Source organism: Schistocerca gregaria, chromosome 2 (genome assembly GCF_023897955.1).
Source record: "Schistocerca gregaria isolate iqSchGreg1 chromosome 2, iqSchGreg1.2, whole genome shotgun sequence".
Lineage (NCBI taxonomy): Eukaryota > Metazoa > Arthropoda > Insecta > Orthoptera > Acrididae > Schistocerca > Schistocerca gregaria.
The window spans coordinates 79,163,166-79,188,386 of NC_064921.1; the positions used below are offsets into that span (position 1 = coordinate 79,163,166).

Sequence of the window (25,221 nt, forward strand, 5' to 3'; positions counted from 1 at the left end):
AATTTTAGCCCATCTTCAGGATTTCGCGTTCTTCTGAACTTCGCATGCTTTTTCCGTTGCCTCTGCAACAGCGTTCGGACCTTTTTTGTGTACCACGGGGGATCCGTTCCATCTCTTACCAATTTATGAGGTATGAATATCTCAATTGCTGTTGCTACTATATCTTTGAATTTGAGCCACATCTCGTCTACATTCGCATAGTCAGTTCGGAAGGAATGGAAATTGTCTTTTAGGAAGGCTTCTAGTGGTACTTTATCCGCTTTTTTAAATAAAATTATTTTGCGTTTGTTTCTGATGGATTTGGAAGAAATGGTATTGAGCCTAGCTACAATGACCTTGTGATCACTAATCCCTGTATCAGTCATGATGCTCTCTATCAGCTCTGGATTGTTTGTGGCCAAGAGGTCAAGTGTGTTTTCGCAACCATTTACAATTCGCGTGGGTTCGTGGACTAACTGCTCTAAATAATTTTCGGAGAATGCATTTAGGACAATCTCGGAAGACGTTTTGTGCCTACCACCGGTTTTGAACAAGTATTTTTGCCAACATACCGAGGGTAGGTTGAAGTCCCCACCAACTATAACCGTATGAGTGGGGTATTTATTTGTTACGAGACTCAAACTTTCTCTGAACTGTTCCGCAACTGTATCATCGGAGTCTGGGGGTCGGTAGAAGGAGCCAATTATTAACTTAATTCGGCTGTTAAGTATAACCTCCACCCACACCAATTCGCACAGAGTATCTACTTCGACTTCACTACAAGATAAACCACTACTGACAGACACCAACACTCCACCACCAATTCTGCCTAATCTATCTTTCCTGAACACCGTCTGAGACTTCGTAAAAATTTCTGCAGAACTTATTTCAGGCTTTAGCCAGCTTTCTGTACCTATAACGATATCCGCTTCTGTGCTTTCTATTAGCGCTTGAAGCTCAGGGACTTTTCCAGCGCAACTACAACAGTTTACAACTATAATTCCGACTGTTCCTTGATCCAAGCACGTCCTGTAATTGCCAAGCACCCTTTGACATTGCAGCCCATCCCGCACTTTCCCGAGGCCTTCTAACCTAAAAAACCGCCCAGTCCACGCCACACAGCCTCCGCTACCCGTGTAGCCGCCAGCTGAGTGTAGTGAACTCCTGACCTATTCAGCGGAACCCGAAACCCCACCACCCTATGGCGCAAGTCAAGGAATCTGCAGCCAATACGGTCGCAAAACCGTCTGAGCCTCTGATTCAGACCCTCCACCCGGCTCTGCACCAAAGGTCCGCAGTCGGTTCTGTCAACGATGCTGCAGATGGTGAGCTCTGCCTTCATCTCGTAAGCAAGACCGGCAACCTTCACCAAATCAGATAGCCGCTGGAATCCAGAGAGAATTTCCTCAGATCCAAAGCGACACACGTCATTAGTGCCGACATGTGCCACCACCTGCAGCTGGCTGCACCCTGTGCTCTTCATGGCATCCGGAAGGACCCTTTCCACATCAGGAATGACTCCTCCCGGAATGCACACGGAGTGCACACTGGATTTCTTCCCCTCCTTAGCCGCCATATCCCTAAGGGGCCCCATTACGCGCCTAACATTGGAGCTCCCAACTACCAGTAAGCCCAACCTCTGCGATTGCCCGGACCTTGAAGGCTGAGAATGATCCTCTGAAACAGGGCAGGCAGCTGCATCTGGCTCAGCCAGAGACAGTGCCTGAAACCGGTTTGTCAGACGCACCGGGGAAGCTTTCTGGTCAGCTTCCGGGGACGCCTTTCGCTGCCTGCCACGCCTTGGAACGACCTCCCAATCAACCACAGGCGAGGGCTCAGCTCCACTGCGGGCAGCAACCGGGGCAACCACAGCGGCAGACCGATCTGGGGACAGACGGGATGAGGTTGACATCCCCGTGATACCCGAGTCCGGCTCCCCACAGTGGTGTCCATTGGCAACAGCCTCAAGCTGCGCGACCGAAGTGCAGATGTCGCTCCTGTGGTGGTGTCGTCCTGGTTAGCGTTACTGTTGGCTGACGTCATCTCACAGCCATCTTTGCTGTAACGTTCCAGGTCGACATTCAGGTGCTTGATGTTACGCCGAACATGTCACACTGTCGCGATGGAATGTGAAATAATTAGAAAAAAAAATATGTTTAAAAAGTTCCGTTACTAAATTACAAAAATAGCAGAAATCTCTATACTTAGATTATTTCCACTCAATTAGTAGAAAGCACATTTTTACTGAAGCTAGAGCAATGCAATACGTCTTACTCTTTCTGCTTTCTCTAAAAGCTTTTAAAGATCTCAGGAATTATCCCCCAAAAAAATCAATTTTTTTCTTTTTTTAATATTTAGCACTGGAATAAAATTCAGAAATTTAATTCTGTTGCGAGTTAGTTTTAAAGATTTAACCCTGACCCCCAAGGAAAGGCAATTAATGTCTTACGGGAGCGGGACTGCCAGATGATATGTCGCTTGTGTGGGAAAATGTTCTCGATTCGCCCCTGAGCGCAGTTCTCCGACCTGCTCCATATGAAGATGCTTGACGATTACATGACATCACTTTAACTTTCCGCCATTCATAACTGACCTTGTCTTCAATAATATACTTTTCTACGCGATTTCTTATGCCGAGAATGAGTCTCGGGTGTTGAATGAACAAATTGTGCGTTTTCGTGGATGTTCGATTTTTTAAAGTTGTAGCAGGTTGAGCATCGATTTTTGCCGTGTCGTAGTACATTTGTTTCAAGGCAAAACAGAATGAAAAGGTCTGTCTGCTGTCTTTCGAAGGCGTATTTTATTCGAGGAAATTCGTTTCCAAACACAACTCTTCAGGACTTTAGTTAACTATAGAAGAAGCTTCATTACAATGCAATCACGAAAGACCCATGTATCTGTTACTCTGACTAATGTACATTTCATATGACTTCGCAGAGAAGTATCGTCCTTATGTTATTTACAATGGACTACACATTCCTTGCCCAATATCTGGCGTTCATAGAGCTGCACGATTTCTCATCAGTTTGTTTTCGCAGCATCACAGTGCCATTGAAATGTTCCAAAACTGTAATGGGAGGCGCTACAAGACATGTGCATCGCAGAAATCATTACTGTCGAAATTCTGACCACCCACGTTTCGGTACAAAGCAGGAAACATTCTACTTTCTCAAAAATACTTAGAAGCCGAGCTCATATGCAGGAATTCCGACAATCTTTACTGACGAGTACCACCCTCGAATGAAATGGAAGTAAGGAGATTATGATTCTGATATACTTCATACCCACTTACACGTGAAGTATGGGGCTTGTGCAGTATTAATATGGTTGTAAGCCAGTAATACCCCTAACACTCCAGTTCTTCAAAGAATCTACCTCCTGACTACAAAGCAGCTTCAAAGGTCTGATTACTTTACAAAGTACAAGATTTCTGTTATTTTTGTAATTTAACTGCGAAATTGTAATAAACGACAAATGTTTTTCTTTTCATTAGTTCATAGAGACGTCAGCGACGAAAAGTTTCGAAAAGGGTTGAAATTATGGGTAGAATTCGTTGGAAGTTGCTATTCTCAAATGTTGCGTGAATAATTTTGGGTAATTTGTGCACCATGAGCTACGATTTCTGTCTTAACTTATTGTACTAAATCTTTAACGTGAGATTATACCTCTTAGTGATCAGATCACGACAGCATTTTAAATGTAATTAGAAACCAGACTAGCGGAAAAATGCCTGTAACAGAGCACAAAAAAGGCTAATATGTTCCTGTTTTAAAAGACTGACTGAAAAGCTAAGTACCAGATGCATAATTCTAAGCTCCTCAACACCGTTAAAAAAATTTCCCAAAAATTTTGACATGAGAACATATTCGCGCTCTTTTTTAAACCGAAACTCAAATCCCAATCCCCCCGACGTCCCCTAAACATTTAGTAGCTCACACAAAGTAGTCCATCACTGTAAGTCTCTCATACCTATCTACTCCCACTTGCTCATTCCCACTCACCCATTCAGCCCAACTCATTGTCATTATCTCTTTGTGTCTCTCTATCTGTCACTGTCTCCTGTCTCACAACCACAGTCTCTCTCGTTCTGTCCTACTCTACCACTACTGTCATCTCTCCCTACCACTGCCTCCCTCTTGCTCTCGCTTATTGCTACTATCTTATTCATTCCTTCACACTGTTGCTATCTCTTCTCACTCACACTATGCCTCTCTTCCTCGTTGTCACTGCAGTAGACTCTGTCTCTCATTGTCACTGGCTCTCACGCGCTTCCACTTTCTCCTTCTCTTTATTCCTCTCCTACTGGTACTGTCTTCTTCACTCTTTTCCTAGCACTGTCCTGTCGTTGTCAACTGCCACTCCCATTGTCTCCTTCGCTCTTTCTATAGCAAGAGACTACGTGTTGTCTTCCAGTATTTATTACTTTCCAGTCTCTTTCCCACCGCCACTGTCCCCTTCTCTCCATCGAGCAAGGTGGCGCAGTGGTTAGCACACTGGACTGGCATTCGGGAGGACGCCGGTTACAATGCGTGTCCGGCCATCCTCATTTAGGTTTTCCGTGATTTCTCTAAATCACTTGAGACAAATGCCGGTATGGTTCGTTTGAAAGCGCACGGCCGATGTCTTTCTCCATCCTTCCCTATTCCGAGCTTGTGTTCCGTCTCTAACGACATCACTGTCGACGGGACGTTAAACACTAATCTCTTCCTTCCCTCTCCTTCTCTCAGCACGAAAGCGTGCTAAAATTTTTGGGAAAATTTTTAAAGGTGCTGAGGAAGACCGAAGGAGGCAGCTCGTAGTCCACGTTTCAGTCACGGTATTTTAATAAAAAGGAGCATATTTGCTTTATTATACTCCGGAAAGGGCATTTTTCAAACCTCAGAGAGGATTTTACGTGAAAAAAATATCGCTGCAACATTGGGGTCCCAGAACCCTTGTGATGGTAGCGCAGAGGCTTTACAGCCTGTTCCTTCGCAAACTAAATTTCGCCTCACATCTTTTATTAGATGCGTATTTTACTTGTACAAGTGCTGTAACTTTGAACCACTGTATCTTGGAATCGGATAAAGATATGAATAATGTTTTGATATTGGGAACTTACGACAACATCGTAAAAATTACAGTCATTTGCCGTGAATAGGTGTCTTGGAATTTTCATCTCGGTTATCGTAAATTAAAAACCATATTTCTTGAATGTTTTTCGACGATAAAGATGTTTGAAAACGGGCGGGTGGAACTTTCATACTAATGCCTATAGAATACATCGTTTAAAATTTGAACAATTTCCTGCCGTTATTTATTATATACATTTGTCGTCGTACCTGATTTTAACTGTACAAGTAAGGTAACTTTGAACCTCTGTGTCTCGGAAACGGATGATAATATCAACACTTTCAAGGTTGGTTGGGTTAGGGATCTTAGGAATATATTGCAAAAATTTCAGCCATAGCCGTCTTAGAATGCGTGGCTCGGTTTTGGTGCACAAAATTCATGTTTTTCAAGCTTTCTCAGGAAACTCGAACGAACTAAATGGTGCCTCCATAAGCCTCTTAAGGCGCACCATAGAGCACATATAATGCAAAAAGAAGCAACCGGTTTGGTCCATTTGCCTAAGCTGGAGGACGTGTATAATATCCTAACTTTGACCCTGTACTGTAGGATAGTTACAGTAAGACAATCCTTATGTCGAGTATACAAACTGTCCTTGTCCCGTTCAAAACACCTGACCCTACTTTACTCTCACCCGTAGACCCGAAAGTATGAGCCGAGGAAAAATTAGGTTTTTATGTGAGGCGTTTTGGAACATATCGCGAGGGGCATTCAGTGGGTAATACAACATATTTTTATATAAAATCAGGTTGGCTTTTTTAAAAATTCCAATACAACATACCGTTCCCGACTTTTTGGCTATAAAACACTATTTATCAACGTAATTGCTGTTTAATGCGACGGCTTTACGCCACCGTTCTGGGAAAGCCTATATGCCTCTTGCTCTATGGTACCACTCTACTAGTGGACGTCGGAGCCAACGTCTTGTTGTATGAATAAATTCCCCATCATCCACTTGCTGCCTTCCACCGAGTGCATCCTCCACTGGGCCAAACAGATGGAACTCGGAAGGTGCGAGATCCGGGCACACGCCTTTAAGTATCCCAACTGCTGGAGGAGTGTGTCAGCGCTACCAACAGAGGCGTCCACTAATGCAGCTAGGTATTTGATTGTGATACGTGTAAAACCTCGAATGAGGGTGTCCGCATGTTCTACATTGTAGGAGCCACTGCTGCGTGCGGACGGCCGGCACGCGGGAGACACTTCGCCCAACGACTCATCGTGCTTTTCTTCACTGCCTGCTCTCCGTAGACATTCTGCAAGCGCCTGAGAGTATCTGCGATGCTCTGGTTTTCCGCCAAAAGTATCTCAGTGACAGCTCTCTGCTTGGAACGCAGCTCCGTTACAGGCTCCATTTTGAAGGCTACGTACAGCGCCGCTACCTTTCGGAATTTCGTGAAACTATAGGGGCTGAAGCGGGAATTCCCACTACAAATTAGGCATTTTTTCAACCGAGGTAGGCCTAGAAAAAATGTGTTGCGTATCATATTTGAACCGGGCTGGGCTGATAGTATGTGTTGGTTTATATCTTGGTTTCCCTCGGTTATTCCGATTATGCTGATGTTCTCTCTCTCTCTCTCTCCGTGTGAGGCAGCAGCGGTGTGTATCGATATTCGCACCTTGCATTATCTTTGGTCTGGTGCTTATAATTTCCGGCTGTGCTGTGTGTGAGCAGTCGGTCGGTTGGCGTGGAGCTGCGGGGAAATGTCCGCGTAGCGTAGTTTGGCCGGGCCCGCTAGTGGTCTCTACACTGACGGAGTGTGTAGAGGATGTTCCCGTTGCTACGAGGTCCGTGGCTCACTGAGCCTGGACACTGTTGTACATAGTTCCGCGTTGTCAGAGCGTACACAACTTTCCCACTAGAGCGCGCCCCGCTAAGCACAACAGCGCAGGCGCAGCGCTCGTCCGTCTCCGCACTACGAGATGGCGCTGCCATAGAGACGGACCAAATTCTGTTTCCGCCGATCCGCGTATTAATATGTAATGCAGCCAATGAGATTGCTGCTAACATAGAACCTTTTCTCCTCGTAGATCACACTAGCGCAGTGATACATGAACGTGCGAGGTATTATAATGAGTGTAGAGAGCTCTGATTAGTCAGTCTGCATTTGTCTGCAGCAGTCTGTACGAGTTCTACATTTGTCTGTACCAGTCTATAGTCAAGTTTCAGTCTGCGCCTAATAATATTACCATATTCCTGTACATAGCCATGAAGATAAATGAATAGACACTTTTGTCAAGTATCAGAGATATATGTGAGAATAAGATTAATGTACCAATACCAAAGGAACTTCAGATTGTCAATTGTAAATAGCATCCAGAACCAAGTTAAGTAATTTCTATGCTTCTTATTATTTTAATAAGTGTGTGTGAAAATTAATCAAGTTCTGTTTAAAGTTGGTCACCGTCAATCTGCTACTCTAAGCGTGCAAGTGGCATTTCTATCGCCTGCCGTAACGCCAGAAGATAAACACGCCACGATAAGACCACGAGACATATTGCTGACACTTGCCTACTTCGTTAGAACAAGTCAAATAATCTGATGGTGTGTGTACTGAAGGTCTTACAGTACACACAGCACAGACACGAAAGTTGAGTTTGGTTTTAATTTACCAGCAAGTCAAGACTATTCACATTGTGCTGTTTGGTTCTCGTTGTTGTCTGTTGGGACATTCCCATGAACAACAACGTGTGTGTTCGAGATGGCGAAGGTTTAGCCACCGCCTGGTGGAGTGTAACTGATTTTGTTATTACCAATAGAAGTGCACCAAATGAATTGCGGCCGTTAACGTTCCAGTTACCTGCCCTGGCCGTTAATGTAAATTCAGGCAGTGTCCTTTCCTCACCGTGTTGTCGCTGTCCAGCACGGTGTGTAGTTTGACAGCTTACTGTACCCTTGGTTGTGGGCGTCCTTTTTACGTTTTGCATTGAACTCCCGGTTGTGTGGTGATCGAGTGGAGCGCAAGTTACCTTGTCGGTGGATCTGTTGACTGTCTGTTGGTTGGGTTGTCGAAGGATCGAGAATGGTTGGGTCGACATCCTGTCTCACCTAAGTGATCGTTAGTATTTCAAGTGCTGGCCGACCCCCGAAACTTCTGAGCGTCGTTAGCTGCACTCCCTTTTCTTATTTTCTGTTGTGTGTATTTCTATAGCTCGTAGCTGATGGTTTTGAATTAACGTTCAATTTTTTTTAGTGGTGTTTATAAGTTATGGGCCTACGGCCATTTTAAAATTAAAGTTGCTTGCTTGTCAAGCGTTAGATTGTGTGGACCTTCAGTCTGATTAATATGTTGTTTAAAGACAAAGCATTGGGCCTTCTGCCTACTAAAAATTGTTTTAGTTGTCTTTTAAGTCATGGGCCTTCAGCCTTTTTAAATTAAAGTTCCTTGCTTGTTAAATGTTAGATTGTTTGTCGCATTCAGCCTAATTGAAGATAAGATCTTCTGTATTGTGTTTTTTTAGTTTAATTTTACCTTGAGTCTTAAATCATGGACCTTCAGCCGTCTTTAAAATTAAGGTTGTTGCTTTTCAAGTGTTAGATTTTTGGGCCTTCAGCGAAATTATAGAACTTACTTAACGTGAGGCGTCCTGCCTTCTAAATATTATCTTTGGCATCTGAATTTTGAGTTCATGGCTTTTAGCCGCTTTTTAAAATTATAGTGGTTGTGCCCTTAAGTCATAAGATATTGTGGCATATTCATCAGATAACTAAATTCAGCTTTATAAACATCATGCTCAGACAACAAGCTAGTACTAAGTGAAAAGGCAATGCTGAAAGGATAAAAGGAATTTTTAGATGTCTATAGAAGGGAAATAAACTACAAGACAATGTTACAGACAGGGAAGAGAAAGCAAATGAAGATAAGATATGATACTGCAAGAAAAATTTAATAGTTGACTGAAACTCTCGAGTCTAGACAAGGTATCTGGAATACCTATTTAGTCTGCTAAGATGATGTGTAGACTCAACATGCCTGTTTGTGTAGCTTGCAGGTGGTATTCCAATTTTTAGATAAAACAACTAGAATTTTATTATTACACTCTGACTGTACTGTATTTATGTATGTTGGTTTGATGCTGTTGAAAAATGGAACACACCCATGTTTTCAAGGTGGTCATAATCACAGACCAAAATTAATTACCTAGCGTGAAATATTGTCATCCATTACCAGAATATACATAAAAGAAACTACCTTGAGTAAACAACACTTCCTAAGAATTATTGTGATCCTTTGTAAAATCTGCCTTGACATACCTAATCCACTTGGTACGAAGGGTATATGATAGACAAAATACCCCCAGACTTCAAGAGGAACGTGGTAATCCAAATACTAAAGGACACAGATGGCTGACAGATTTGAATATTATCAAACAATCATTTCAGCGAGTCATGGTTGCAACATACTAATACAAATTATTCACAGAAGAACTGAAAACCTGTAGAAGTTGGCCATCGGGATTAATAAGATTGTGTTCTGAAGAAATGTACAAACACTAGAGGCAAAAGTGGAGCCTAAGACTTTTCTTAAAGCACACTAATGTTTGATCAAATAAATAAAGTTATATGAGTTAGAGTGTCACTGACAGGCGCTCATTTTGGCCCCTTTCCATAAGTCCAACTACCTGTCCTGTCCTGCGGGTTTAGCAAGGCGTATCAATATAGAACGTCCCTCGTAGGTAGCACTCCGATGAAATATTGAAAATCAAATGTTTGTTGGTATTGGAAGCTATTAGTAAGGAACCCGCATCTGGAACCGGTAACAGGGCGACAGGTTACGCCTTTTGGTGATCTACATCTACATCTACATCCATACTCCGCAAGCCACCTGACGGTGTGTGGCGGAGGGCACCTTGAGTACCTCTATCGGTTCTCCCTTATATTCCAGTCTCGTATTGTTCGTGGAAAGAAGGATTGTCGGTATGCCTCTGTGTGGGCTCTAATCTCTCAGATTTTATCCTGATGGTCTCTTTGCGAGATATACTTAGGAGGGAGCAATATACTGCTTGACTCTTCGGTGAAGGTATGTTCTCGAAACTTTAACAGAAGCCCGTACCGAGCTACTGAGCGTCTCCCCTGCAGAGTCTTCCACTGGAGTTTATCTATCATCTCCGTAACGCTTTCGCGATTACTAAATGATCCTGTAATGAAGCGCGCTGCTCTCCGTTGGATCTTCTCTACCTCTTCTATCAATCCTATCTGGTACGGATCCCACACTGAGGATCAGTATTCAAGCAGTGGGCGAACAAGCGTACTGTAACCTACTTCCTTTGTTTTCGGATTGCATTTCCTTAGGATTCTTCCAATGAATCTCAGTCTGGCATCTGCTTTACCGACGATCAACTTTATATGATCACTCAATTTTAAATCACTCCTAATGCCTACTCCCAGATAATTTATGGAATTAACTGCTTCCAGTTGCTGACCTGCTATTTTGTAGCTAAATGATAAGGGATCTATCTTTCTATGTATTCGCAGCACATTACACTTGTCTACATTGATATTCAATTGCCATTCCCTGCACCATGCGTCAATTCGCTGCAGATCCTCCTGCATTTCAGTACAATTTTCCATTGTTACAACCTCTCGATATATCACAGCATCATCCGCAAAAAGCCTCAGTGAATTTCGGATGTCATCCAGAAGGTCATTTATGTATATTGTGGATAGCAACGGTCCTATGACACTCCCCTGCGGCACACCTGAAATCACTCTTACTTCGGAAGACTTCTCTCCATTGAAAATGACATGCTGCGTTCTGTTATCTAGGAGCTCTTCAATCCAAATCAAACAATTGGTCTGATAGTCCATATGCTTCTACGTTGTTCATTAAACGACTGTGGGGAACTGTATCGAACGCCTTGCGGAAGTCAATAAACACTGCAGCTACTTGTGAACCCGTGTCTATGGCCCTCTAACTCTCGTGGACGAATAGCGCGAGGTGGATTTCACACGGTCGTCGTTTTCGAAACCCATGCTGATTCCTACAGAGTAGATTTCTAGTCTCCAGAAGACATATTATACTCGAACATAATACGTGTTCCAAAATTATACAACTGATCGACGTTAGAGATATACAGGGTGTTTCAAAAATGACCGGTATATTTGAAACGGCAATAAAAACTAAACGAGCAGCGATAGAAATACACCGTTTGTTGCAATATGCTTGGGAAAACAGTACATTTTCAGGCGGACAAACATTCGAAATTACAGTAGTTACAATTTTCAACAACAGATGGCGCTGCAAGTGATGTGAAAGATATGGAAGACAACGCAGTCTGTGGGTGCGCCATTCTGTACGTCGTCTTTCTGCTGTAAGCGTGTGCTGTTCACAACGTGCAAGTGTGCTGTGGACAACATGGTTTATTCCTTAGAACATAGGATTTTTCTGGTGTTGGAATTCCACCGCCTAGAACACAGTGTTGTTGCAACAAGACGAAGTTTTCCACGGCGGTTTAATGTAACCAAAGGACCGAAAAGCGATACAATAAAGGATCTGTTTGAAAAATTTCAACGGACTGGGAACGTGACGGATGAACGTGCTGGAAAGGTAGGGCGACCGTATACGGCAACCACAGAGGGCAATGCGCAGCTAGTGCAGCAGTGATCCAACAGCGGCCTCGAGTTTCCGTTCGCCGTGTTGCATCTGCGGTCCAAATGACGCCAACGTCCACGTATCGTCTCATGCGCCAGAGTTTACACCTCTACCCATACAAAATTCAAACGCGTCAACCCCTCAGCGCCGCTACCATTGCTGAACGAGAGACATTCGCTAACGATATAGTGCACAGGATTGATGACGGCGATATGCATGTGGGCAGCATTTGGTTTACTGACGAAGCTTATTTTTACCTGGATGGCTTCGTCAATAAACAGAACTGGCACATATGGGGAACCGAAAAGCCTCATGTTGCAGTCACATCGTCCCTGCATCCTCAAAAAGTAATGGTGTGGGCCGCCATTTCTTCCAAAGGAATCATTGGCCCATTTTTCAGATCCGAAACGATTACTGCATCACGCTATCTGGACATTCTTCGTGAATTTGTGGCGGTACAAACTGCCTTAGACGACACTGCGAACACCTCGTGGTTTATGCAAGATGATGCCCGGCCACATCGCACGGTCGACGCCTTTAATTTCCTGAATGAATATTTCGATGATCGTGTGATTGCTTTGGGCTATCCGAAACATACAGGAGGCAGCGTGGATTGGCCTCCCTATTCGCCAGACATGAACCCCTGTGACTTCTTTCTGTGGGGACACTTGAAAGACCAGGTGTTGAACAGCTGAAGCAATACATCTCATCTGCATGTGAAGCCATTCCGCCAGACACGTTGTCAAAGGTTTCGGGTAATTTCATTCAGAGACTACGCCAGATTATTGCTACGCATGGTGGATATGTGGAAAATATCGTACTATAGAGTTTCCCAGACCGCAGCGCCATCTGTTGTTGACAATTGTAACTACTGTAATTTCGAAAGTTTGTCTGCCTGAAAATGTACTGTTGTCCCAAGTATATTTGCAACAAACGGTGTATTTCTATCGCTGCTCGTTTAGTTTGTATTGCCGTTTCAAATATACCGGTCAGTTTTGAAACACCCTGTAGGTCTATAGTTCTGCACATCGACGTCCCTTCTTGAAAACGGAGATGACCTGTGCCCTTTTCCAATCCTTTGGAAAGCCACGCTGTTCTAGAGTCACCGCTGCAAGAAGGTGGCAAGTTCCTTCGTGTAGTCTGTGTAAAATCGAACTGGTAGCCCATCTGGTCCTGCGAGTGATTTTAATTGTTTCTCTATCCCTCTTTCGTCTATTTCTATATCTACCATTTTGTCATCTGTACGACAATCTAGAGAAGGAACTACAGTGCAATCTTCCTCTGTGAAACAGCTTTGGAAAAAGACATTTAGTATTTCAGCCTTTAGTCTGTCATCCTCTGTTACAGCACCATTTTGGTCACAGAGTGTCTGGACATTTTGTTTTGATCCACCTACCGCTTTGACATGAGACCAAAATTTAATCATACTAATCGCTGCTGCACTCCGCAACCATGTTGTCCAAAACACCTCGAATGGATCACAGCAGGTGTGCGGAGTGATCGGCGTGTCTGGTGTTGCAGCACGACGGGGTGCCGGGAGCGCGGCGTGGTGAGCGACACGCGCGGCGCCGTGTCGGCGGGCACTGTGTTGGCCGCGCTGTGCGCCGCCTCGCAGCCGCAGACGGTCAGCCTGCGAGACCTGCTGGCGTCGGCGGCGGAGGCGGGGCTGGCGCCGGTGCTGAGCGGCGGCGCCTCTGCCGTCGCTCCGCGAGACCGCGAGAAGCTGGAGAGCCTCAAGGCGTACTCCGACATGGGCAGCGCCGCAGCCGTCGACAGCCTCTGGGCCAGCACGCTCGCCGGTACGTAGCCCCACCACTCTCTGCAGTCGTGGGCTTATGGCTACCTCAAAGCGTCCACTACGACCGCAATTTTAAAGTGACGCAGCTCTCGGGTACATAGTAACACTTGCTTTAACGTGACGACCTCCTTGTGTCCAGAGTAGTACACATTTTAAAGTGGCTAAGGCCCCGGGAGCAGACAACATTCCATTAGAACTACTGACGGCCTTGGGAGACCCAGTCATGACAATACCATCTGGTGAGCAAGATGTATGAGGCAGGCGAAGTACCCTCAGACTTCAAGAAGAATAGAATAATTCCAATCCCAAAGAAAGCAGGTGTTGACAGATATGAAAATTACTGAACTATGTGTTTAATAAGCCACGGCTGCAAAATACTAACACGAGTTCTTTACAGACGAATGGAAAAACTGGTAGAAGCCGATCTCGGGGAAGATCAGTTTGGATTCCATAGAAATGTTGGAACACGTGAGGCAATACTGACCCTACGACTTATCTTAGAAGAAAGATTAAGGAAAGGCAAACCTACGTTTCTAGCATTTGTAGACAATGGTGACTGGAATACTCTCTTTCAAATTCTGAAGGTGGCAGGAGTAAAATACAGGGAGCAAAGGCTATTTACAATTTGTACAGAAACCAGATGGCAGTTATAAGAGTCGAGGGACATGAAAGGGAAGCAGTGGTTGGGAAGGGAGTGAGACAGGGTTGTAGCCTCTCTCCGATGTTTTTCAATCTGTATATTGTAAAGGAAACAAAAGAAAAATTCGGAGTAGGACTTAAAATCCATAGAGAAGAAATAAAAACTTTGAGGTTCGCCTATGGCATTGTAATTCTGTCAGAGACAGCAAAGGACTTGGAAGAGCAGTTGAATGGAATGGACAGTGTCTTGAAAGGATGATATAAGATGACCATCAACAAAAGCAAAAGGAGTATAATGGAATGTAGTCGAATTAAGTCGGCTGAAGCTGAGGGAATTAGATTAGGAAATGAGACACTTCAGGTAGTAAACGAGTTTTGCCATTTGGGGAGCAAAATAAGTGATGATGGTCGAAGTAGAGAGGATACAAAATGTAGACTGGCAATGGTAAGGAAAGCGTTTCTGAAGAAGAGGAATTTGTTAACATCGAGGATAGATTTAAGTGTCAGGAAGTCGTCTCTGAAAGTATTTGTATGGAGTGTAGCCATGAATGGTAGTGAAACATGGACGATAAATAGCCTAGACAAGAAAAGAGTAGAAGCTTTCGAAATGTGGTGCTACAAAAGAATGCTGAAAATTACATGGGTAGATCACATAACTAATAAGGAGGTATTGAATAGAATTGGGGAGAAGAGGAGTCTGTGGCACAACTAGACAAGAAGAAGGGACCGGTCGGTAGGACATAAAGGGATCACAAATTTAGAATTGGAGGGCAGCGTGGAGGGTAAAAATCGTAGGGAGACCACGAGATGAATACACTAAGCAGATTCAGAAGGATGTAGGCTGCAGTAGGTACTGGGACATGAAGAGGCTTGCACAGGATAGAGTAGCATGGAGAGCTGCATCAAACCAGTGTCCGGACTGAAGACCACAACAACAACAACATCAACAACAACAACAACAACAACCTGCTAGTGTCCACAGTAACACCTCTTTCGAAGTGACTACTTACTACTGACTGTAGTAACTGCCATTTTCACGTGAGCAGCTGCTAGCGTCTACAGTAATACCTGTATTAACGTGGCCACAGTAACACCTGTTTTAATGGGACTACCTGCAAGAGCCCACACTAACATCTGTTTTAACGCAGTCGCCTGCTAGTGTTCACAGTAACATCTGTTTTAACGTGACCTGAGTAACACTTGTTTTAATGTGACCATATGAACATCTGTTTTAACATGACCACCTACTTGTGTCATTAGTAACCTTTGTTTCAACACGACCACAGTACCACACGTTTCACTCTGACCACTGCTGGTGTCCACAGTAACACTTGTTTTAGGGTGACCACCCGCTAGTGTCTGCACTAATTACCATTTTAACATGACTGTATTCAAATGTCACAGTAACTACCATTTTAATATGACTGCATGCAGGTGTCAACAGAAACTACAGAACCATCGTTCTAACGTTATCACCTGCCGATGTCCATAGTAATTACCATTTTAACCTGGCAACATGATAGTGCCTGTAGTAACTACAGTTTGAATGTGACCACTGGTAGTGTCCACAGCAATGCCCATAGTAACACCTGTTTTATCTTTACCACCTGCTAGTGTCCACAGTAACTACGGTTTGAACGTGACCGCATGCAAATATCAACGGTAACTACCGTTTTACCATCACCACATGCTAGTGTCCATCTCAACAGTAACTAGCGTTTTACTGTGACTCCTGCTAATGTCCATAGTAACCACCATTTCAGTCCGAGAACCTGATAGTGTATGCAGGGTGATACAAAAAGGTACGGCCAAAGTTTCTGGAAATATTCCTGACCCACAAAGAAAGAAAATATGTTATGTGGACATGTGTCCGGAAACGCTTACTTTCCATGTTAGAGCTCATTTTATTACTTCTCTTCAAATCACATTAATCGTGGAATGGAAACACACAGCAACAGAACGTACCGGCGTGACTTCAAACACTTTGTTACAGGAAATGTTCAAAGTGTCCTCCGTTAGCGAGGTTACAGGCATCCACCCTCCGTCGCATGGAATTCCTGATGCACTGATGCAGCCCTGGAGAATGGCGTATTTTTATCACAGCCGTCCACAAAACGAGCACGAAGAGTCTTTACATTTGGTACCGGGGTTACGTAGACAAGAGGTTTCAAATGCCCCCCCCCCCAAATTAAAGTCAAGAGGGTTGAGGTAATGAGAGCGTGGAGGCCATGGAATTGGTCCGCCCCTACCAATCCATCGGTTACCGAATCTCTTGTTGAGAAGCGTACGAACACTTCGACTGAAATGTGCAGGAGCTCCATCGTGCATGAACCACATGTTGTGTCGTACTTGTAAAGGCACATGTTCTAGCAACACAGGCAGAGTATCCCGTATGAAATCATGATAACGTGCTCCTTTGAGCGTAGGTGGAAGAACATGGGACCCAATCAAGACATCACCAACAATGCCTTCCCAAATGTTCACAGAAAATCTGTGTTGATGACGTGATTGCACAATTGCGTGCGGATTCTCGTCAGCCTACACATGTTGATTGTGAAATTTACAATTTGATCACGTTGGAATGGAGCCTCATCCGTAAAGAGAACATTTGCACTGAAATGAAGATTGACACATTGTTGGATGAACCATTCGCAGAAGTGTACCCGTGGAGGCCAATCAGCTGCTGATAGTGCCTGCACACGCTGTACATGGTACGGAAACAACTGGTTCTCCCGTAGCACTCGCCATACAGTGTCGTGGTCAACGTTACCTTGTACAGCAGCAACTTCTCTGACGCTGACATTAGTGTTATCGTCAACTGCACGAAGAATTGCCTCGTCCATTGCAGGTGTCCTCGCCGTTCTAGGTCTTCCTCAGTCGCGAGTCGTAAGCTGGAATGTTCCGTGCTCCCTAAGACGCCGATCAATTGCTTCGAACGTCTTCCTGTCGGGACACCTTCGTACTGGAAATCTGTCTCGATACAAACACACCGCGTCACGGCTATTGCCCCGTGCTAATCCATACATCAAATGGGCATCTGGCAACTCCGCATTTGTAAACATTGCACTGACTGCAAAACCACGTTCGTGATGAACAGTAACCTGTTGATGGTACGTACTGATGTGCTTGATGCTAGCACTGTAGAGCAATGAGTCGCGTGTCAACTCAAGCACCGAAGTCAACATTACCTTCCTTCAATTGGGCCAACTGGCGGTGAATCGAGGAAGTACAGTACATACTGACGAAACTAAAAGGAGCTCTAACATGGAAATTAAGCGTTTCCGGACACATGTCTACATACCATCTTTTCTTTCTTTGTGTGTGGGGAATGTTTCCTGAAAGTTTGGCCGTACCTTTTTGTAACACCCTGTATATGAAGATGGTATTGTTCCTCTGGACATGTCCGAGAGAACAGATACGATCTTCATATATATATATATATATATATATATATATATATATATATATGGCTCACTGGCCATGCACAGACAGTGTCTGAACGCTTACCTGAATTGGCTGTAAAGCTTCGAGTAATGAGTATAATAGGCAGGGGCACTAAAAATATAGTGTGGGACAAGAAGTTGGGAATGTGCGTCTCACGGGAGGCGTGCCAAAGATAAGACCCTACAGTAGCCTTATCCTCTGTGTCCTCGGTGGCTCATATGGATGGAGCGTCTGCCATGTAAGCAGGAGATCCCAGGTTCGTGTCACGGTCGGGGCACACATTTTCAACTGTCCCCGTTGACTTATATCAACGCCTGTATCCAGCTAGGGGTATTCATTTCATTGTAACCTGCTAGTGTCCGCAGTGATCCCTGTCATAACGTGAATTGCTGCTGATGTCAAAAATAACACTTCTTTTAATGTGACCCCTTCCTAGTGGCTAGTGAACACATTAACTACCCTTATGAAGCGACGATGTGCTAATATCTATGGTAGCCCCTTGATTTCAAACAACCACCTGATAATGTCTGCAGCGACATCTTTTTTAATATGGCAGCATCTAACGTCGACAGTGATTACCGTTTTTTAATTTGTTGCCGCATTTCGCAACTACTATTCTGATTGACCGCATGATAGTGTGCACAGTGAAACACATCATAAGGTGCTCACCTTTTCACACCCTCAGTAACCTCTGTTTTAACGTAACCACCTATTTATGTCCACCATAACCGCTGTTTCACATGACTGAAGGCTTGCTAAGCATAGATAAGGAATAAAATGTTTATTAATAAGAACATAAAAATCACATTTAACTATTCTGTACCAAACTGCTGTCTGTGGCTGCAACTATCTCTGTTCGAGAGCTTAAGCAGTCTGACAAAGGATTTTAACTGTTTGTCAAAGCAGACAACTTCACTGACTCTAAACAGGCAAAAGACGACGCGCGGAAGGATGACAGTCAAGGGCGGTTGTCCAAGAACACAACACAGTGACGTGCAGCTGAATAGCACAGTTCTGATTGCAGAGCTTCGGGAGGTCACCATGTCACATCGCAGCATAGGCGTAGACGGATAGTGGCTCGAAGTAGGCCCCATTGGTTCTCTGTTCTAGTGAGAAGGCTTAGACTGCCGGACAGAGGCCTTGTGCCGCCTTAAATACAGTGGCGTCAGAAGGACTGCTCGCGGACTGCTTTGCAACGTGATAAGGCGGTAGCAAATGGACTCACGATATCTGCGCCTCGTAGGTGCGCTGTGGCTGCCACCTGTTGTAGAGATCAATGAGCCGGGGCTGTACCGCTAGCGTCCTGATTTGGCGTTGACAACATTCCATGTTGTTGTTGTCGGCCACGACTCGCGTTGTCTTGGCTCTCGTTGTCGTGGCTCCTACGATCTTGTGTATCGGCTACTCGAGATGCTGTCCCGCTATGTTGGTGTGCTACATGCCCAGGCACAGCAGTGACCACCTGTTTGTGTCCATAGTAAGACCCCTTTTTTTAACGTGGTCTGCTGCTAGCGTCTATAATAATCTCCGTTCTAATGTGACCAACTGATAATGCTGACAGTAACATTCGTTTAATGTGGCTACCTATTAGTGTCCACAATAGCTACTGTTCTAACCTCAGCACGCAGCAGTGTCCACAGTAAACCTCATATGCAACACTGATAGAGGAGCTAATTGAGGCGTAAGTTGTTTATTTTTCTTTCATAGGTTGACAGCACTGGCTCAGCTTTGATGCGGCTTTACATATTGTTCTTGTGCATAACCTGTGTCGGATCAGCGAATAGCACTATCCCTAGTGATTTCAGAGAATTTTATTCGCATTGCCCCATTGCCCGTATCCACCGAGGAACAAATGGATGAAATGATTCGTTTTTTGTACTCTGAAGTGGCTACAGTTGCAGACGGCATTTATAAGAGTCGACGAGCATGAAAGGGTTCAGATGGTTCAAGTGGCTCTGAGCACTATGGGACTTAAGTGCTGAGGTCATCAGTCCCCTACTACTTAAACCTAACTGACCTAAGAACACGACACACATCCATGCCAGATGCAGGATTCGAACCAGCGACCGTAGCGGTCGCGCGGTTCGAGACTGAAGCGCCTAGACTGGCCGACGGCATGAAAGGGAAGCAGTGGTTGGGAATGGAGTGAGACAGGGTTGTAGCCTATCCCCGATGTTATTCAATCTGTATACTGAGCACGCAGTAAAGGAAACAAAAGAAAAATTCGGAGTAGGAATTAAAATCCACGGATAAGAAATGAAAACTTTCAGGTTCGCCGATGACATTGTAATTCTGTCAGAGACAGCAAACGACCTGGAAAGGAGGATATAAGACGAACATCAACAAAAGCAAAAGGAGTATAATGGAATGTAGTCGAATTAAATCGGGTGATGCAGAGGGTATTGGATTAGGAAATGAGACGCTTAGAGTAGCAAGTGAGTTTTGTTATTTGGGGAGCAAAATAACTGATGATGGTCAAAACAGAGAGGATATAAAATGTAGACTGACAATGGCAAGGAAAGAGTTTCTGAAGAAGAGAAATTTGTTAACATCGAGTATAGATTTAAAGGTCAGGAAGTCGTTTCTGAAAGTATTTGTATGGAGTGTGGCCATGTATGGAAGTGAAACGTGGACGCTAAATAGTTTGGACAAGAATAGAAAAAGAAGCTTTCGAAATGTGCTACAGAAGAAAGCTGGAGATTAGATGGGTAGATCACACAACTAATAAGGAGGTACTGAGTAGAATTAGAGAGGAGAGAAATTTATGGCCCACCCTGACTAGAAGAAGGGATCGGTTGGTAGGGCATGTTCTGAGGCATCAAGGGATCACTAGTTTAGTATTGGAGGGCAGCGCGGAGGGTAAAAATCATAGAGGGAGATCAAGAGATGAATACACTAAGCAGATTCAGAAGGATGTAGATTGCAGTAGGTACTGGGAGATGATGAATCTAGCACAGGATAGAGTAGCATGGAGAACTGCATCAAGCCAATCTCTGGAGTGAAAACCACAACAACAACACAGTTGCAGAGATTGTCGCAAAATGCAGCTTCAGTATGGTGATGAACCTCCTCGTGAACGTACATTTTACGAGAGAAGCGTTTGAGAAAGCTACGCAGTACGAAAATGGAAATGGATACAACGGCAGCTGACAGACTGATTCGTGGCGTTTGTCCGTTCAGAACTATTAACAGTGCACATGAGTTGAACATTGCCCAAGATTCAACACTTTGAATCGATCCTGAACTTTATAACTATCGTAAAGTTTGTGCTCATAGGGTACCACGGCAACTGTTTGACAAACAAAAGCATGAACATCTGGTAAGGTCGAATTAACATTTAAGGCATTTTCTAAAGGAAAAAGGTTTTCTCAGTCACGTAGTATCCATTGATGACATGTGGGTAAATCACTACGAACTAAAGAGCACGCCTAGAATGTTACCTTTCGTTGGTTATTCACTATTTTTCTCATGATTATTTCTCCACTGGCAGACTGAATGCGTGCTCAACCGGAATATTTTGCCAATGGCGAAATCATCATGACACTATTTTAATTACTGGCCGCATTTCCTGCAGATACCCAATATGTGTCCTTAATGCAGTGGTTTCCATTGCCTTCTGCTTTTGCTTGCAGTTGGTCCCTGCTGATTTTTTCGCCTTTCGAGGACAGTTTCCCACCCTACAGCAAGAGGATGTCCCAAACTTCTGTCCATTGTCCCATCCTCTTTGACAAGGCAGTTGGGAGAAAGATTTCCTTGTGCTGGAAGTTTTCATCCGCCGTTTCTGACCATTTTTATTCAAAACTAGCTGATCAACTGGTGTTGCCTGGGCATTCGTCCTTTCATCTCTTTCTATCTGTTTCTTTCTCTCCCGTCTCAGTCCATCTCGTATTCGCCCACCTCTCTATCCACATCGTCCATTCTCTGTTCACCTCTTATCCCTCTCTCTGTATATCTGCTACTCCCCATCTCTCCACCCATCTGCTCGTCCCCACCCCACCCCCTCACTGTCCATTAGCTTCCTGCCTTATGTCTGTCTCATCTTCCTTCCCCTAAATCCAACTCTTCCTGTCCCTTCTATCCCTCGTCACCCCATCTCCTCCCTCATTATCACATGTCCATCTCCCCCTTCTCTGTCAACTTCCTCTTCCCCATCTGTCTTGTCTTCTCTTTCTCCTCTCCCCTCTCTTATTCCATCCTCCCCCTTTTCTCTCGTCTTCGTTTTCTCTCTCCGTCTCTTCCTCCATATCTCTCTGTCCATCTTGTCCTCCCCTTTCTCTCACTTCATCTCCTCTTCCCCCTATCTCTCTGTCCATCTCCTTTTTCCTTTCATGGCCATCTACTCCTCCACCCTCTCTCTCTGTCCATGTCCTCCTCCTTTCTTTCTCTTTCGTAAATTACTTTGATGTCTTTCTTTAATCTGACATGGTACAGATCCCAAACACCCGAGCAGGACTCGAGAAAGGGTCGCAGTAGTGTACTATATGTGTGCTCCTTTACAGATGACCCACACTGTCCTAAAGGTCTCCCAATAAACCAAAGTCAACCATTCGCCTTCCTACTGCCATCTTTACATGCTCATTCCATTTAATATCGCTTTGCATCATTACACCGAAATATGTAATTAATGTGACTTGGTCAAGCACTGTATTCGAACATTAGAGCACTATTTTTCTAACTTGCCTGCATTAACTTACTTTTTATACGTTTAGAGTTAGGTGCCATTGATCACACCGACAGCCTGTGTAAATCATCTTGTATCCTCCTACAGTAACTCAACGATGACACCTCCCGTACATCACAGTGACATCAGCAAACAGGTGCAGACTGTTGCTTACCACGTCCATCAGATCATTTACGTATACAGAGAATAAGAGTGGTCCTGTCACATAACCCTGAGACACGCCTGAAGACACCCTATAACACTAACGTGCCATGAAACACACTAATGTTACCCTCTGAGAGGATTTAGAAGTTCCACCGTGCGTGTGCCTAATGAACAATGGTATCGGACTATAATTTTGAATTTGTTGAAGTAACAGAAAAACCAAATGGGCTTTAATCTTGGGAGTTAACGAAAGCGGTAAGAATCATAAATGAATGAAATAAATGAACGGTAGTCAGCCCAATTAGACACATTAATTTGGAGATATATATTTGAGAAAATTGAATATTGGTTACTGAAGATACTTTTGTTGAGATTTCCCTTTGAATAGTAAACAGGATACAAACTGACACAGTGCACTCTGTACTGTGTGTAGTAGCAGTTACAAGTACCACACAGACCAGTGTATTGCGGGGAGCAAATTTGCACCGACCTCATACTAATGACAGCCACCCTCAGGATAATTACTTAATGAAATACTGAAATGTCACTGCATGAAGTGCAGAAGTAAATTTGGACATGAGGAGCGGCTTCTACTTGTTTGACATGAAAAAGCACAAATAAAGATGAATAACATCATAAATACACTGTTGAAGATCATCTACATATAGCAGTTTTCCTTAGGAACAGAAATATTTTAATTTTTTTCTTAATAGGTAGAGAATATCATAGGGAGCCATAAACTAGTGTAGTTTCACTAGTCAAAGATGTTTTATTATTGCAATAGTAAAGACTAACTATAAAAGCTAATCATTCACTTAGATTACTTTGCAAGACAATGAAATACAACACTGGACTTATTTAACTTGAAAAAAAAAAGAGAACCTTTCATGGTGGGTACCAAAACTACACCTACTTTAAAATAGTGCATAATTTTTCTTCTAACAATACTGCTGTAAATCTGTCCATTAAAGGAATATATGTACTTGAACTTTAATTACCTGTGAAGCAGGTATTCTTTGCAATAGTATTTACACAATCTTGCACTGTAATCCTACAAAACTATATTTCACTTGCAGTAGTTCATTAACAAAGGATCCAAATGTTACTCTTACTTTAACTTTTGCTACTCCTTTTACTTTAGACATAAAATCACTTTTAAACACATGAATGCAAGAACTGTTCATTTAAATCAGGATATTAGGTTTTAGTAGCACTTAGGTGAGGCCCTTGCGTAGGTTCGTGATCTGGAATGAAAATATGGTTCCGGACACGAATTTATGTTTTTTGTGATTATTATTGAAGCAACACGTGAATTATCTAGTCCATGCCCATACACATTACTCAGCTGAATGTATGAAGTTTGTGAAGCAGTGGCGAAACCTGGTGGCAGGCGACGTGGTGGCTAACTGTTCTCACGGCTCTTCATGTGCAAACGCTCCATAAATCCTTTCCTTGTCGTCGGATTTTCAACATATTAGAGCCATTCTATTTTCCCGTGAATACCAAAGAATAGCCAGACCCACATCCGAGGCAAATCCCTTCTAATGCAGCTTCCAATTGCCTCTCTTAGCACCGTCGAGGTGTACCGTGTTAAGGCTAGCCATACACTGCGTGTCGTTCACACAAAAGAGCCACTCAGTTCGACCGCCAAACCCACCTTTTCACATCGCGCCATGCCACTTTCGTTGCGGAGGGACTTCCTTACAACGTTTACATGTTACAAATACGAGTGCCCTAAGCATGAACCAGCTTTTAAGAAACATACTCTTTTCATAAACATACAAAATAGTTTCTAAAGCACTTTTAAATAGAACAGAGGAGAAAGCAGGACTTAATATAGAAGATTATCCAGCAGGATTTAGAAAAGGTAGATCATGTGCAGAACAGATTCTTAATTTAAAAACAGTTTTGAGAGTGAGAGCTATACAAAATAAAAATACAGTAGCTACTTTCGTAGTCTTCAAGAAGGCCTACGACTCAGTTGACTAGGCGCGCAGTCCGGAACCGTGCGACTGCTGCGGTCGCAGGTTCGAATCCTGCCTCGGGCATGGATGTGTGTGATGTCCTTAGGTTAGTTAGGTTTAATTAGTTCTAAGTTCTAGGGGACTGATGACCACAGCAGTTGAGTCCCATAGTGCTCAGAGCCATTTGAACCATTTGACTCAGTTGATAGACGAACGCTATTCCAGATACTTTATGAATCAGGGATAGAGGAAAACACAAGAAGACTTGTTGAACAAACGCTGACAGCTACAACATCAAGAATTAAGTTTCAAAGCGAAATTTCTGAACGATTCAAAATCAAAACAGGAGTTCGACAAGCAGACGGACTGTCCCCAATTCTCTTTAACTTGGTTTTAGATAAAATAGTAAAAACATGGGAAAGCACATTAAAAAACAGAGGCACAAAGGGCATAAGCATGGGCCAAGGAAAGAACAAATTTGAAGTGATGATATGGCATTGATAACTGAAAACCGAACAGAGGCAACAGTTATGCTTGATCTGTTACACGAGATTGCTGGAAAGACTGGGCTAAAAATATCCTATGAAAAACCGAGTATATAGAACACAAACATGATACGGAAAAGTTTATGAAAACAAAGTATGGAAAAATTAAAAGAGTTGATAGATTCAAATACCTGTGGGAGTGGATCCAAGCCAATGGACTGGATAACACAACAAATAAAAAAAGAACAAAAAAGTAAGAATTTGCATATAAATTAACACAAAACTACTACAATAAGAAATCAATATCCATACATGCGAAGATATAATTCAGTTATAAGGACGCAAGCAACGTATGGGTCAGAGTGCCTAACATTGAATAAGAAAG

General features: G+C 43.6%; 1 protein-coding gene across 1 annotated transcript in view; it reads left to right on the forward strand.

The window, feature by feature from the left end:
* LOC126336350 (uncharacterized) overlaps positions 1-25,221 on the forward strand; it is a 474,839-nt gene that overhangs the window by 107,742 nt on the left and 341,876 nt on the right. The window contains exon 5 of the mRNA XM_049999936.1: positions 13,203-13,480. Coding sequence (XP_049855893.1) covers positions 13,203-13,480 — 278 coding nt within the window. The remainder of the gene's footprint in view (positions 1-13,202; positions 13,481-25,221) is intronic.